General features: G+C 38.4%; 1 protein-coding gene across 20 annotated transcripts in view; it reads left to right on the plus strand.

The window, feature by feature from the left end:
* Positions 1-16627, plus strand: part of LOC120069766 (kinetochore protein) — an 84729-nt gene that overhangs the window by 10956 nt on the left and 57146 nt on the right. For 19 of the 20 annotated variants that reach the window (XR_016528295.1, XR_005479675.2, XR_016528293.1 and 16 more), the window contains 3 exons: positions 597-815; positions 11660-11750; positions 11854-12033. Coding sequence is in view for 4 of the 20 variants with exons in the window: in XM_039021564.2 (XP_038877492.1) it covers positions 597-815; positions 11660-11750; positions 11854-12033 (490 nt within the window). In the remaining 16 variants the exon portion in view is untranslated. Of the gene's footprint in view, positions 1-596; positions 816-11009; positions 11074-11226; positions 11283-11366; positions 11409-11659; positions 11751-11853; positions 12034-16627 lie in introns of those variants that run through there. The other variant, XR_016528302.1, reaches the window with a different exon arrangement.

The raw sequence follows: 16627 nt of genomic DNA on the forward strand, positions 1-16627 counted from the left end.
TGGTTGGAACCATGGTGCATTGGGGGAGACTACATCATTACCAGATAATACGTTGAAAGTTCTGGGATAGGCAACCAGAGAATAAAATTTATTCAATTGGTTTAGGGGGCGTTTAAAAAAAAGAACGAACATTTTTCAACATGGTGCAGCATAATGATGAGCATTCTTGGTCTTGTTCCTCTTCTTTGGCTCTTGTACGCACAGTTTGATTTGAATTCGCAAAGCTAGTGGATGAGTATCTCTAAGTTTTGGAGTCAATTTGTGCCACTTGCGGTTTTTAGACATTAGATTGGAAGGAGAGTATTCAACATTTCTCTCAATACAAGACACTTTCTTATTCATATTGCCCTAGGATTGCTCGAGTCGAAGTCTTATCAAGTGATTCTATAGCTAAGCATTTTGATGATATTCACCTTGAGATTTCTATTCAACTAAATTGTTTTTACTTCTTCTCCAGAGCTTTAGTCTAGGGTGTTTTGGTGGGCTTGTTTTTTTGTATGCCCTTGTATTCTTTCATTTTTTCTCAATGAAAGTTGTTGATTCTATTAAAAAAAAAATGAAAGGTTACATTTCACTGTTGTTGATTATTTGGGCAGGGAAGACCAAGGACAAGTTGAGTTTGCTGCCTTGGATCAGCTTGAGAACCCTGATCTGCATATGGATTCAGTCTCGACAATGAAGTTGCTCAACAAAATAAAGCATGTCATTGCCTCTCTTGACTGTCCAAAAAAATTTACGTTGAAGGATTTGATAAAACCTGAAGCAGATAGGACAGAAATTTTCCTTAGTGCAATGCTGAACTTTTGCATTCACAAGTATGGCTTTTATCTTCTTATTTCTCGATGTTGTCTCTTGCCTTTAAGTTCTGTTAAAGCTTTGGTTTGAATAGTTCAGCGATTTATTTAGGACTTCTTCGATTGCACGCTTTGTTTCAATTCGGGTTCAAGCCTCTTCACGTCTGATATGGGTTGATTTTGTTTCTCCTTCTTAGTCATCATCTATTCTCTTCTCTTTGTATTTTTTTTAATATATATTTTTAGCAACTTATTTTGATTTTCTTATACTTTGAGCATGAAAAAAAACCCAGTGTCACTTACTATTGGTTTGGTCCAGAAGGTCTTTATGGGTTTATGAGCTTTGTGTGTAGCATTGACCAAGTAATTTCAACTTAATTCTCAGCTTATTATTGGGATTCTAGTGAAATATAAACAATTTTAAGCAACATTTTGATGAAAATAAAAGAAGAAGAAGAGAAACACAAATAGTTCACGTGGAAAATCCTAGAACCAGGGAAAAAAACCACGATAGAGACTTATTTTTATTATTGAAGTGATACAAAATACAGGAAGACTTGCTCAAATAAATAGATAGACAGAAAGCCTTAGGCCCATAGGAAAATTACAAAAAAGCCCCTAGGGAAAAACAACCCTTTTCGACACTCCCCCTCAAGTTGGGGCGTAAATATCAGAAAGACCCAACTTGCTGATACAATAATCAAAACTCTGTCTTAACAACCCCTTTGTAAGGACATCTGCAATTTGCTGATTAGAAGGAATGTAGGGAATGCATATGCTTCCATTGTCCAGTCTCTCCTTATTGAAATGTCTGTCACTTTTGACGTGTTTGGTCCTATCATGCTGAACCAGATTGTTTGTAATACTTATTGCTGCTTTATTGTCACAGAATAATTTCATCGGAAGCTCACTGTCTTGATGAAGATCTGTCAATAATTTCTTCAACCAGATTTCTTCACATATCCCTAAACTCATGGCCCTGTACTCGACTTCTGCACTACTTCTGGCAACCACTCCCTATTTTTTTACTTCTTCAACCAGATTTCTTCACATATCCCTAAACTCATGGCCATCTTTGTTTTAAGTCATAATTTAAACAGTATCTCACCGGTCAACACAATGTCATCTACATAAACAATAAGCACTGAGATCTTTCCTAAACCAGACTTCTTTGTAAACAACGTTTGGTCTGAGTGCCCCTGATCATACCCTTGTACTTTAACAAACGTGGTGAATTTGTCAAACCAGGCTCTTGGAGACTGTTTCAACACATACAATGACTTCTTTAATCTACAAACCCGATGCTTAAACTGGTTCTTGAAGCCAGGTGGAGGACTCATATAGACTTCTTCTTCAAGTTCACCATTAAGAAATGCATTCTTCACATCCAATTTTTTTTTTTTTGAAAAGGAAACAATCTTTATTAATCAATAAAAATAGTACAAGAGATGAGTACTTTGTTAATAAAGGCAAATACAAAGAAACCAATTTAAACGTCTGCCAATTTAAGCTTGTCTTGCAAAGAATAGGCTTCAAAGCATTTAGAAAGGGAGCACCAAAGAGAGGCGTTGAGTTTTGCCGCCTCAAAACGAGCAAACCAAGAAGTTTCCTTCCCATTGAACACTCTTTGGTTTCTTTCAAACCAAATTTCAACCAGCACTGCTTTGACCCCATTAATCCATAGTAAATTGGAGTATTTCTTTAGAATAAGACCAGAAAGTAATTGTTGCACATTGCTACTAAATGAAATATCGAAGACCCAAGAGGTGTTGAAGCAATTAAGGAAATCTTTCCAGCAATTGAAGGCAAAACAACAGTCAAGGAATAGGTGTTGAAGGTCTTCTTCATCTGATTTACAAAGGACACACCAATTGTGGGAGTAAAACAACATTCGGATTTATTTTATGAAAGGAAGGTCGAAGCTGTCCTTTTTTAAATCTTGAAGTAGAACAACATCCGGATTTATTTTTCTCAGGAGTTTATTTAAAACCAATCTTTTTGTTTTTATCGCCAAGGCCCCTAATGTTCCAAGAGATGATCTTCATTTAAGAATTTTGGTTCAGAAACTAAGTAGAAGAGGCAGTAATCCAATCCTGATTAGGAGAGGACAATATCATAAATTTCCAAAAAGGAATTGAGCTCCTGAGGCAAGTCAGCAAAGGTTGGGGGGGCTATATTCTCTGACTCGTGTAACTCTTCATTTTGGAAGAGAAGGTTCAAGTTCATAACAGCTTCGTCTTGGTCTTCATTATCCTTGATTTTGAGATCATGCTCCTCAAAATCCAACTCTTCATTGCTGACATTGACTATTGAGACTTCATCAAAGCCTTGTGAAAGCCTTCTTGATTCAGAGAAATGAGATCCTTGCACGGAAGGGAAAGAAGGTTCTAAATTTTTGACCAACTGAGGAGTGAGTGAAGAAGGATTAGGAAAAGAATTCACTGACCTTTCTGTCTTGGCAAATGGAATTTGAACCCTGGCGCAACATTCTTCCAAAGGGTCTGAGTTTGCAATTAAAGACCATGATTTAACAGAGGATCTTCTTCTTCTTGCAAAGTATTTGGGGAATGGTTTGAGGAGGTGTGAGCTTCTACCAGAGTATGCGTCTGAATCAACTACCAAGTTCTTCAAGGTCTTTTCAACTTCCGGAGAGATGAACTGATCAGTGGGAGGCTGAATTCCAAGAGGCTGGTTGACAAAAGTCTTCAAATTAATTGCTGCCTTATTAAAAACATGCGCTGGAGTGTTCTTAATTACATTGGACTTTTCGCTGCCCAAAGTAGGAGAGAGGGGCCTACAGGCACTTGAACCGGCCGCTTTTTCTTTTGACTTTAAGGCAGGTGACTCTTCGGCTTCTTCTGAATAAATTGTGACTTCTACTTGAGGGTTATGTTTCGAATTCCGTGGCTTTTCAAGGGGTGTCTTCTCCATTGTCAAACCGGGAATTAAAACCTCTGTAAAAATTTAAAAGGGGACTTTTCAGCTTCTTTGGAAAGATGTGAGTCCGATAATGCAGGCTGACCTTTCATCTTCCTAGACATCTGTTTCAGATTAAAAAAAACAGAGGGGTTTCTTGGAAACTCTGGTTTGGACTCTTCATCTTCAAGGAATGACCATTCATTTTCCAGCTCATTAACCATGACTCCTTCATCCTTCATCGCTTGCTTCAATCGGACTAGATCAATCGGATTTGAGAAATTGTGTATGAATAAATCATCTTTAACTAATGAGGGAGGATCTAAACATTGTATATCTCCAAAATTCAAGAAAATACTCCCTCTCGATTCATCTTTAACTTTGATCGTAACTGGCATAAATCCACATAAATTCCTAGCGACCTTAATTCTTGCTTCAGCACAGTTGATGAGGTTTAGGGTATCTAAAGCAATTTTTTCCATTCCTCCGAAGTAGGCTCCAATGGCTTCAAACACGTTTCTGTTCCAATAATCCAAAGGTAGATTTTTTATTGAAATCCATCCCCCAAAACCTTCCATAACCATAGGTCTGCCATGCTTGAGTTTGTTCCATTTTTCAAAGAGTAATTGGAAGGGGCCGATTGATTGCCATTTGCTTGGTTCATCAATCAGCTTTTCGAGAGAACCTTGGCTTAACTTGATGAGAGCTTTGTCTGCAAATAAAGGGTTAATAATGACCTCCGATTGAAAGGCCTGATTCAATACTTTTGATATTTCCTTCCAGTCATTGAATACAAATAATCTCGAGATAATTCATAGGTTGTTGAAATCTTCCTTAAGCACTTCAGAATTCTTTTGAACCCAGATGACTTTCTTGCTCTGATTAGAAAGGTTTGAATTTGGGGTCTTCCTCTGTTTGCTGCCCAATTTAGAAGAAGATTCTGAGATTTCTTTTCCTTTTACCACATCCGCAAAACTTGAACCAAATTTGACTTGAGGGCTTGACACTGTGTCTTTAGTTTTCTTTGACAGATTTGAATCCTCAATTTTTAAATTTTTTTTTTTAATCATACTAATGAAAGAGAACCATCCTTGATGCTTTAGACCTTCTGGTACGTGAAGAAGGCTTCGACCTCCAGTTGATGGCCATATAACAAACCTCAAAACCCATCCTGATGTATCCTTGAACTTGGATAAACTTGTGACTCCATCGCAAAACTTGTGACTCCATCGCAGCCTCTATCTTTACTGAGGAAATAATTGTTATTCAAGTTTGTTGCTAGCTTAGAAACCTCCTCTACCATCCAAAGCAATTGTGTCTTTGAGAGGGACAGAACCCTACAAGCTTCCATATCCTCAATGAAAAAACGATTCTGCTCAGTCCAAATACAGTAGTGATAGCCATTTATCTTACAGCTTTCGATTTCCATTGAAAGTAACTTGAATAGTAAACTCTAACCCATTCATTCTTCACATCCAATTGAAACAGAGACCAATCTTTATTAACAGCAACAGATAACAACACCCAGGTCGTATTGAGTTTGGCTATAGGGGAGAATGTCTTAGAGTAATCGATACCAAAGGTTCGAGTAAAGCCTTTGGCAACTAGTCTCGCCTTGTATTTGCCAATCGTGCCATCGGACTTGTACTTAATAGTAAACACCCATTTACATCCAATCGTCTTGTGCCCTTCAGGAAGAGCAACCTGTTCCCATATCTCATTTTTTTCTAGAGCTTTCATTTTTTTCATAACTGCAGCCTTCCACTCGGGAGCTTCCATGGCAACATGTATACTATTTGGAACCACCACCGTATCTAGGCTGGTAGTGAGAGCCTTGAACTTGGGAGATAAGTTACTATACGCCATGTAACTATGCATAGGGAACTTCATACATGATCTAGTCCCTTTTCTCAAAGCAATGGGAAGATCGAGAGACGCATCACGACTTTCCTCCTCTCCAAGTTTCTTACTGCAACCACTGTCTGATCCATGGGCCTTTCTTTAGAAGGACTTTCCACACAATCACCTTCCCTTGCACCGTTCTCGTTTTCTGGAGCCATTTCCTCAGTGTTGTTCTTTCCATCAGTTTCTTCATCCTCCTCAATCCCTTCTGTTTTTTCAGCACTATCACTCTTTTCTATATCTTTATCCACTCTGCAAGTATTAATCTCAACACAATCATTAGTATCAAAAACAGGAATGCTCATACCTGGAGCTGAGATCGAGTTAGACTCATGAACTAGAGCCGGAGAAACGACAAGTGGCACTGTTTCCTTCTTGAGATTCTTCCTGTAGTATGTTATCCAAGGGACTTGATTGGTAGGAAGAATAGGACCAACATGTTCAGGTTTAGCCGACACCTCTAGGGGAACGGAATACGTGGACCAATTAGCCTCTTCACTAGGACTCTCCCCCCTGAAGAGGACTAATGGGAAAGAAAGGCCGATCTTCAAGAAAGGCGACATCCATAGAAACAAAGTATTTCGAGACGAGGGATGATAACATTTATACCCACGTTGATGGAGAGGGTACCCAACAAAGACACATCTCTGGGCACGAGGGGTAAATTTCGTACGATTGGGACCGTGGGTATGGACAAAGACAACACAACCAAACACCCGGAGAGGTACATTGGGGATTAGCCGGATGTTGGGATACGACTCTTTGAAACAATCAAGGGGAGTGTGAAAGGCTAAAACACGGGAAGGGATGCGGTTCATGAGGTGGGCTGCAGTGAGGATAGAATCTCCCCACAGATAGGAAGGAAGATAGGTAGATATCGTAAAGGAACGAGCGACTTCTACTAGATGCCTATTTTTTCTCTCGGCTACTCCATTCTGCTGAGGAGTGTAGGCACACGAGTTTTGATGGACAATCCCTTTAGAAGCTAGGAAGTCCCAGAAAGAGTTATTAACCAACTCACGCCCATTGTCACGTGACAAAATGACAATTTTTGTGTTGAACTGGGTTTCTACGGTAGCATAGAATTGTTGGAATACAGAGGACACCTCAGACTTATCGGCCAAAAGGAAAACCCAGGTAAGTCTGGTATGGTCGTCAATAAAGGTGACAAACCAACACTTGCCTGTAGAAGTGGTGGTTGGTGAGGGACCCTAGACATCACTGTGGATAAGATGAAAAGGTCTAGATGGTTTGTAAGGTTGAGAATGAAAGGGGACATGACTTTGTTTGGTCCGGATACACATATCGCAATGTAAGGACGATATATTAATATTATAAAATAAATGTGGAAAAAGATACTTCATGTATTGAAAATTAGGATGTCCAAAACGATAATGCCATAATATAAAATCAGTTTCAGCAATAGAAAAATTTAAAGAAATAAAACTACTCCTATAACCATCCCTAGAAGAAGTATCATCAGTCAGGAAATAGAGCCCCTTATTGTGTCGGGGAGTGCCAATCATCGTCTTCAAGCTCAGATCCTGAAACAAAACAATGTCGGGTGAAAAAACAGTCTGACAGTTCAAGTCTCTTGTAATTTTATTGATAGACAATAAGTTGTATGAAATCTTAGGAACATGCAACATATCACACAATATTAGACCCTCAAACGGAGAGAGATGTCCTTTTCCTGCAACAGGGGCAAAGGACCCATCTGCTATTCTAATGTTTTCGTTGCCGGCGCTCGGGTGGTATGATATAAAATGATCAGAAGAACCGGTTAGGTGATCTGTTGCTCCTGAATCCACAATCCAGGGCTTTTTACCATTAATGCTAATAAGACTGAAGGACTGAGCCGTGCTCGAGTGTGCAATAGCACTGACCTCGATAGCATTTAAGTTATTTTGACCATCTGCTTGAGGTTGAGCCTGGGTTTTGTCATTCTTCGAGTCGCTCACCAGAGCTCGTCCAGGGCCGGACTTGTCCTGTGACTGACGTCGTCTATTATTTGGAGGTTTCCCATGCAGCTTCCAGCATCGGTCTTTTGTGTGCCATGACTTTTTGCAGTGCTCACAAACAGGTGGAGGTTTCTTATCACTGTCAGACCTGGAGGATTTTGTGGCAAAAGTAGTAGCGTCAGTAGATGTGACTACTGGATTATTTATCACACTAGATCTGTCTTCTTCTAAGTGTATTTCAGAACACACCTCCATAAGCGACAGTGTAGGACGTTGGCCCAATATCCTGCTATGAACATCGTCAAACTTTGGATTTAGCCTAGCTAGAAAATCATACACTCGATCAACTTCCTCAATTTTGGAATACTGAGTCCCGTCATGTGTACACTTCCAGATAATTTCACGGCATAAGTCCATTTCTTGCCATAACAGGGATAATTTGTTGAAGTATGATGTCACATCCATAGTCCCTTGCTTACATTCGTGGACTTGCTTGTGTAAGGTATATAGACGGGATGCATTCTACTTCTTTGAATACAACTATTGCACTGCATCCCAAATATCTTTGGCAGCCGCCTTATAGAGCAATGGTCTGCCTATTTGAGGTTCCATGCTACTCACCAGAACTGATCGTAGAAATGAATCTTCTGCTCTCCAGATGCATTCTCGAGGGTTACCAGGTTCAGGTTTTGGTATCTCTCCAGTTAGATACCCAAATTTTTGTCTTCCTTCCAGAGCCATTCTGATGGATTGTGACCAGGAGAAATAATTTTGGCCATTCAACTTTTCTCCAATAATAATTCCTGCAGAATGTCCCATTGATCCAGACAACAAATTTGCAACAAGTAAAGTATGGAAAGAATTTATCGGGTTCTCGGAATACAACTTAAGATTGGATGGCTCTGGTTGAGCACTTTGTGAGTTCATGCCAAGAATCGTCCCAAGATTCGTGAGCTGTTGCTGAAGAGATGCAAATCATTTTTGAATCTCACCAGGAAAACACCGTTCAAGGTTGCTGGAGAACCTGCTGGAATGGAGCTGTGAGCCGTGCCACTATAGTCGGATAGGGCTGGACCAATCGACGGCTGCTGTTCAATGAAAAAGCCGTGGCTGGTCGAGCCGAGAAGATCGGCGCGGCTTCCTGTCTACACCCGAGGGTTCGAAGCGATATGGGTTTGCTGTGCTGACGGCTGAACTTCGACCGATCGGACGCTGCTGAAGGTCTGGGTGCACCGTCGATAGGTTTCTTACTACGCGTGACTTGGGCGCCGTCGATCAGCTGGGCGCGACCTGATTTGTCCGTCAACGGGTTGGGTTGTCTGTCCGGCGGCATTCATCTGTTGAAGAAGATGCGGTAAGGCAATCTCCAAGTACTGTTGGACAACCTCCTTAATTGTGACAGCCATCTCGGAGTTGGTTGTCGAAGAGGACTCATCAATGGCGGCTAGGGTTTCGTCGCTTGGCTCTGATACCATGATGAAAATAAAAGAAGAAGAAGAAGAAGAGAAGAAACACAAATAGTTTACGTGGAAAATCCTAGAACTATGGAGAAAAAACCACGATAGAGACTTATTTTTATTATTGAAGTGATACAAAATACAGGAAGATTTGCTAAAATAAATAGACAGACAGAAAGTCCTAGGTCCATAAGAAAATTGCAAAAAAGCCCCTGGGACAAAACAACCCTTTTCGACACATTTCAGTTAGATGAGTTTATAAGTTCACTGGTACTTATGTTTCCCCATTTATTTTTGTTTGGCTCATCACATTATATATATATATTTTTAAAAGGAAACGAGTCTTTTTATGGATCTGAGACTAATGCTCAAGGTACAAGAGGATTATACAATAAGCAAAAGGGTCTATGGATTAGGGGACGCACCCGGACATCTCAACTAGGTTGACACCCCCTTAGCATCCTCATCATTTCCTTACGATCAATCTCAATATGGTAGAATAAAAACACAGCAATATAGCCAAGAGAATAACACTATCTGGGCTAGGGAAAACAACACCTACGTCCTTACAAGATATGGACCGTAAACAAATAAACGAAGTTAAAACTCTTGCTTGAGAAAAGAGCTCTAATTTAGACTTATGTCTTGTACCGAATAATCTTGGAAAAAGTTGGAAAGGGAACGCCACGAGGAGGCATTAAGCTTTGCAGCTTCAAAACGATTATGCCAATGGGTTGCTTTATTATGGAATAATCTTTGATTTCTCTCAAACCACACTTCCGATAGTAGTGCTTTGATTGCATTACTCCATAGCACTCTTGGGCCTGCTTTCAGCTTAGGTCCAATTAGAATCTGCCATGTATTCTCATGGGAGGACCTGTCAAATACCCATCTGATGCCAAAAATATTAAAAAGATTCTGCCAGCATTTAATAGTGTAAGAGCATTCAAATAACAGATGCTGCTGGGTTTCATTATTTGCCATACAAAGGGGGCAAATTGAAGGATACAAACGGTGGCTGGGGAGTTTTCTTTAAAGTGTTTCTGGACAATTTAAGGATCCAAAAATCATAATCCAAATTGTGATATTGACCCGGCGCAGATCCTTGGTCTTCCAAATTGCCTTTTCTAAGTCTTTTTCCAGTGGGGATGAGATTTGGAGATGATTAACCAATGATTTGACCGTCCCTTCGGGGATATCCGATAAAATTGGAACCAATGATTTGACCGAAAAAGTACCTCCTGATTCTAGTGACCAGAATCAAGAATTGGGGCTGTCTATCACCTTTTTCCTTGAGATCCGCCCAATAAGACTCTGAAATTCCTCTAGTTCATCGTCTTTCAAGAGTCTTCTAAGGAGCACTGACCATGAAGAATGAGTGAAATCCCAATGTTTTGCTACTGATCCTTGTGGTTTGAGAGCAATCGTAAATATTTTTGGGTCGAGTACATTTAGAGGCAGTTTGTCTGCCCAAGAATCCAACCAAAATCTGATTCTGTTGCCATTTTTGAGTTTGTAAAGTGCTAAGGCTTCAACTTTAACCCATGCTCTTGAAATGCTAATCCAAGGACTTCTAAGGCTTAAATTAACTTTTCCTGCTGTGTGCCAATTAAAAAAGTCCTTTCCATGAATGCTTCCAATAACTTGGTGCCAAAAGGAATCTTCATCATTAAAGTATCTCCAACCCCATTTGGCAAGTAATGCCAAGTTTTTCTTTTTTAGCCCACCAAGGCCCAATCCACCATCCTTTTGATTTCGAGAGACTATCTCCCATTTTATCAAATGATTAATTTTACCCCCTTTGTATCCATCCCAAAAGAAATTTCTCATCAATCGATCTATTGAATTAGCTACCTTTTTTGACATGAGGAATAAGGACATGTAGTAAGTGGGTAAATTAGAAAGAATAGACTTACAAAGTGTTGCTCTTCCCCCTCTTGATAGATCGTACCTTTTCCATTTGTCCAACTTGGTTTGTATTTTGTCAATGACCGGTCGCCAAAAGGAGACTTGCTTTGGATAGCCCCGCAAGGGTAATCCAAGGTATGTGGAAGGCAATTTGCCTACTTTGCAATTCAGTCTTGCAACTGTTGTGATAACTGTTTGATCGTCTAAATTAACTCCAATTAACGCTGATTTTTTCCAATTTATTTTTTTTCCCGAGCACCATTCAAACAATTCTATGATTTTCCTCAGATTATCAAGCATTTGTACATCATATTTGCAAAAAATCAAGGTATCATCCACGAATGGTAAGATAGACACATGATTATAGGTTTGTCATCACATTATATTAAACGAAGGCTACAGCTTCTTGCTTGTTAATTTGATTATAGGTTTGTTTTCTTCATGATGATTGGAAGAATGGACAAATGAAGGTAATTATATCCGCTCCGTACTTATGTTGTTGGTAATTACATCCAACTGCTCCATTTTCTTATTGAATTGGCAGGCAGTTCCATGAAGGGTGCTTTTATAAGGATGCATATTTCATTGTTTTTAAATAAGTTGCATTTATTAGAATCTCTAAAATGCTGCACGATATATGTCTATAGAAGTAGGGTTTTTCATAAATAAGTAGATAGATACATGCTAATCCTCAGAATGATTGTTACATTTCCATTTGAAGAGATGCCAAAATCAATCTCCATGCTCCAGTTATGGATGAGCTAAATACTTTTGGTGACCAGCAAAGGGAATGGGAGGTTAAAATTTCCCAGGTATTTGAATCTCAGCCCTTTTTTGTTTTTATTTTCTTTTAAATTTGAAAAATAGTGGTTATATTTGTTCCCCCTCTCATTTGGATGAACTTGTGTGTTATAGTTGAATGCAGAGATCGCAGAGTACAATGAAGCCAGAGAAAGGGAAATACCTTTTGTTCAAGAGATTGATGCTAAAGTGAAAGAACTACATCAAACTATTGGGGGACTTAACAATCAACAGATGTCATTACGTGCTTCAATCCGGAAGTTGAAAGAGAAAGCTGGAGAAATGGATGAGAAGGTTAGATTAACATTTTCTTTATAGGAAACAAAGACCTTTTTTTTTTTTGAGCAGGAAAACAAAGACTTGTATGTTCCTTATACTAATAAGATGCACAAAGAAAAAAGGAGATGAACTATCCCAAACAGAACAAACAATTACAAAAAAAAAAGGGAGAAAAAAGGATTAAAAAGGGAAGAAAAACGATCCCCAATTGGCACAAGCTTGCACAAAACCACGGGAGATTGTACCATTATTTGGTTGGTGGTAGGGTGATGAGGTCCATGGGGCAGTTTAACAGTTTTATTGAGGAGTATAATCTCTTTGACCTGCTTCTTGTGAATGGGAGATCTTTTGGTCAAATGGCAAAGCTCGGGATTGATAGCTTCTTATTCTTTAGGTTAGAGTGTTGATATAATATTAAATTTACCCTTCACTCATCAATTTAAGCTTTTGGGCCAATTGGTGATTTAACGTAGCAAGCTTTTTGGGTCAATCGGTGATTTAACATGGTTTCAATAGGAGAAGATGTTGCCAAGTGTTTTCCTAAAGGTTTTACAAAACTTTACAAAAAACCTACCCAATGAATCAAGAGACCAACTTCGAGAGAAAGTTATCAATTACTTTTTATCCTACTAACCATCCAAGGAGCTGCTGAAAATATCAATCGGTGTTTTAACTTGCCGATGTTTTCAACTTTGTTTAGAAGTGTTTTATTTGTCAAAAGTCTAAGGGCAATAGCCAACATATGAGACTCTATCAACCTCTACCAATTCCACTAACAATTTGGGAAGATCTTTCCATAGATTTTATTCTTGGACTTCCTCGAACTCGATGAGTTTACGATCAGTTATGGTTATAGTCGTTAGTTGGCTGATTTAGTAAAATATCACATTTTTCTACCTTGCAAGAAAACTTATGAAGATTAAAATCTTTAAGAAGATTGTTCTTTTCTAGGCTCCTTTTGTTTGGCCTTTATTTTTGTAAGCTGTTATATTCTTTCATTTATTCTCAGTAAAGGCTTGGGTACTTAGAAAAAGAAAAAGAAAAAGCTTAGGAAATCAAGCTAAACTATGCCGCTGTAAATTGAGAATTAAGTCAGATTCTTTCCTTGTATATTATAATTTATTCTTTCCATATAGGTTTAAAATGATAGCTTAATTTTGACACATTGATTAATAATCCACTTTTTATTATTTTTATTTTTTATAAAAGGAAACAAAACTTTTCGTTGATATAATAAAAAAGGCTAATGGTTAAAATACATGGAAACAGAAAATTCAAGAATAGATGGAGTACAACAAAATGTGAGCAAACTTATTCCAATGACAACAATTAAATGTAAGAGAAAAAAGAACCCCAAGTCAAAACTATAACTTGAAAAGGGAAAATGCAAAAGTCTTAGAAAGAGGACAACTTCCCAGACTCCTCCAACTACCAACAACTTAAAACAGGAAGAATCTTTAGCTTTGAACTTGATTAAACATGAAGTAGCTGCTGAAAATACACAAATCTGCATCTTTAAGCCTTCTAAAATAAAATAAGAGGAAGATTCAGCCAAGTATCATTCCAAAACGCTCACAGCCCTTCCCAAAAAAAAAAAAAGTATCATTCAAAATGAGTACTTTTCTTTTATGACCTTACTGAATAGGATCTAAGTTCTAAAGAATAAGAACATATCTTTTCCTATACCTAGCTTCATGGTATTAGAGTAGGGGTCTAGGAGGTCTTGTGTACAAATCCTTGCAATGTTATTTCATCTCTAATTAATATTGATTTTAAGATCACAAGTGTAGGGGAGTGTTAAGGATTGTTTTGATTGCTTGGAAGGAATAAGGATTATTGGAAATCTGATTACGGTGGAGTTTGCTAGGGAATCTGATTACAACGTCTGGAGTGCAGGGTTGGATTTGTTGGGTTTCTGATTATTGTGTTTGGATTGCAAGGTTGGGTTGGGTTGGGTTGGATTTGTCTATTTATTTTTAATTATTATTTTGACAGTTTTTCATATATATGTTTTCTACTTCGTATTACCTAAGTTAGGGTTTGGGAAAACTGAATTCTAGTGTAAAGGAAAACTTCATTTGCTTGATTAAGAAGGAAGAAGATGCTGTTTTGGTAAAAGACTTTAGGTCCACAAGTCTTACCACCTTAGTAAACAAGGTGGTTGCAAAAGTACTGGCTGAGAGGCTGAAAAGAATTATGCCAAGCATCATTGCCCCCACTCAAAGTGCTTTCATTGAAGGTCGTCAGATTCTAGGTCTCATTCTTATAGCCAATGAAATTGTGGAGGTGTATAGATCCAAAAAGAAGAAAGGATGGATCCTTATCCTGGATTTAGAAAAAGCCTTTGACAGAGTTGATTGGGCATTCTTGGAAAAGGTTTTAAAAGGAAAAAAACTTCGATTCCCATTGGTCTCATGGATTTTGGGTTGTGTCAAAAGTCTAATTTTCTATCTTCATCAATGGACGACAAAGATGAAGAATCTTTGCTTCTAGGGGCTTAATGCAAGGGGATCCCGTTTCTCCCTTCCTTTTCCTCCTTGTTAGTGAAGTATTGTGCAGTCTTATTTTTAGACTTCATAAGAAAGGGTTGTATGAAGGTTTTATAGTGGGAAAAGAAAAGGTTCATGTTCCTCTTCTTCAATTTGCTGATGATACACATACACTTCTTTTTTGTAAATATGATGATGAAATGCTAGAGAATCTTCAAAGGACATTAGAACTCTTTGAATGATGCTCCAGTAAAAAGATTAATCGGGAGAAATCAGCCATTTGTGGGATCAATATTGAAGAGGATGGTTTGTTTGCTACGGCCCCACATTTGAAATACAAAGCTGAAAAATTGCCTTTCATGTACTTAGGGTTACCCCTTGGGGGATATCCTAAGCAACATTCCTTTTGGCAGCCCATCATTTACAAAGTTCATTTGAAGCTTGATAGATGGAAGTGTTACAACCTTTCAAGAGGAGGTCGACTGACACTTTGTAATGCAGTCTTAGCAAATTTACCAACTTATTACATGTCATTAATCCTAATGCCTTGCTCAGTGACGTCAGAATTGGAAAGAATCATGTGCTCCTTCTTTTGGGAAGGGCAAAAGGGCAGCAAACTGAACCACCTTGTGAGATGGGAAACCGCTTCAAAAGCATTGAAGGATGGCGGTTTAGGTGTAGGAAATTTGAGAAACAGAAATACAACACTCCTTTTCAAATGGAATCTAAAGATCTTTTAATGAAACGAAAGCACTTTGGAGCAGAATTGTGAAGAGTATTCACAGCTTGGAACCTCATCATTGGCACACATCTGGGAAATTTGGTTTGAGTCTTCGCAGCCCATGGATAAGTATCTCGAAATTATGGAACAAATTTGAATCTCCATCACATTTACATGATTTTAGAAGCTGGTCTTTGGATGCCTCGGTTAAGTACTCTGTCAAATCTTTTTAAGGCACTTGAATTCCACATGTCACCTTGACAAAGTTATTTCAGATGTTATGGAATCAAAAAGTCCAAAAAGGATTAATATTATTGTTTGGGTATTATTGTAACGACCCTAGTTTCCTATAGTATTCTAGGATGCTACTTCATGCATGCATAGTACAATGTCTTTTAAATCATCAAATTAAAGAGCCAAACATTTTATTTAATAATGCTCAAACGAGCAAGGATGGGAAAACATAAGTAAATAATAATAAATAACTAAAGCAAGATAAAATAAAATAATTTACTAGTCGGGGTATCCCTAATTTCTACTAAAACAAATGTTTGAAATTAGGTAGTCAAATAATAAAATTGATATATTTTTGCATAATAGCGAAAGACGCCTAACTCCTAAACCAGAATTCAGAACATAGTGCTCTATGTGGAAGCAGTGAAACGTCCTAATGGCTAGGTCACGGATCTCTCTTGTCATGCGCCAGTCTGTCATTACTCTTACCTGAAAAATAGGGAGAGAAAAGGGTGAGTATAAAAATATACTCAGTAAGTGGCCCACTACTGGCCCCACTCAGTGACCTATTAGTCTATCTATTGGACCAAAAATGCACAACGACATCATAAACATAGGCATAGGCATAGGCATAAGGGGCGAACCTGAAGACACTTTCATAAGTAGTGACTCAAAGGTCACAGCATAATTACAAGGGGTGATCCCAAAAAGGACACCGTACATAAACATAGGGTGTGGCCCGAAGGCTCACATGCGATGTGCATGGCCCAATGGTATACTAACAGTTACTAAAATCTCATACGGACATAAGCTTACAAACATCAATACGTATTTAAACATAAACATGCAATCAAGGCCAGGATTCAACATTAAACTTTAACACTGTTCCCCATATTTCCATCAACTGTTTCAGTCCACTCATAACTCATACATTAACTCAACATCAGGCCTTAACGCATTATATAGCTCATACATCAGTACCCAACGTCAGATCTTAACACATTATATCCATGCTTCAACCTTATCACAGTACTTCAACCTTATCACAGTAACCTTTAATCCTTACATCCAAATTCATCACAGCAGGAATAATTCAAATTCAACTTATCGAATTCAGCACAACACCCATAGCAGATTTCATCACAGTTTCATATATGAAATAAAA

This window comes from Benincasa hispida, chromosome 3 (genome assembly GCF_027475165.1).
Source record: "Benincasa hispida cultivar pf3 chromosome 3, pf3_genome.v1.1, whole genome shotgun sequence".
Taxonomy (NCBI): domain Eukaryota; kingdom Viridiplantae; phylum Streptophyta; class Magnoliopsida; order Cucurbitales; family Cucurbitaceae; genus Benincasa; species Benincasa hispida.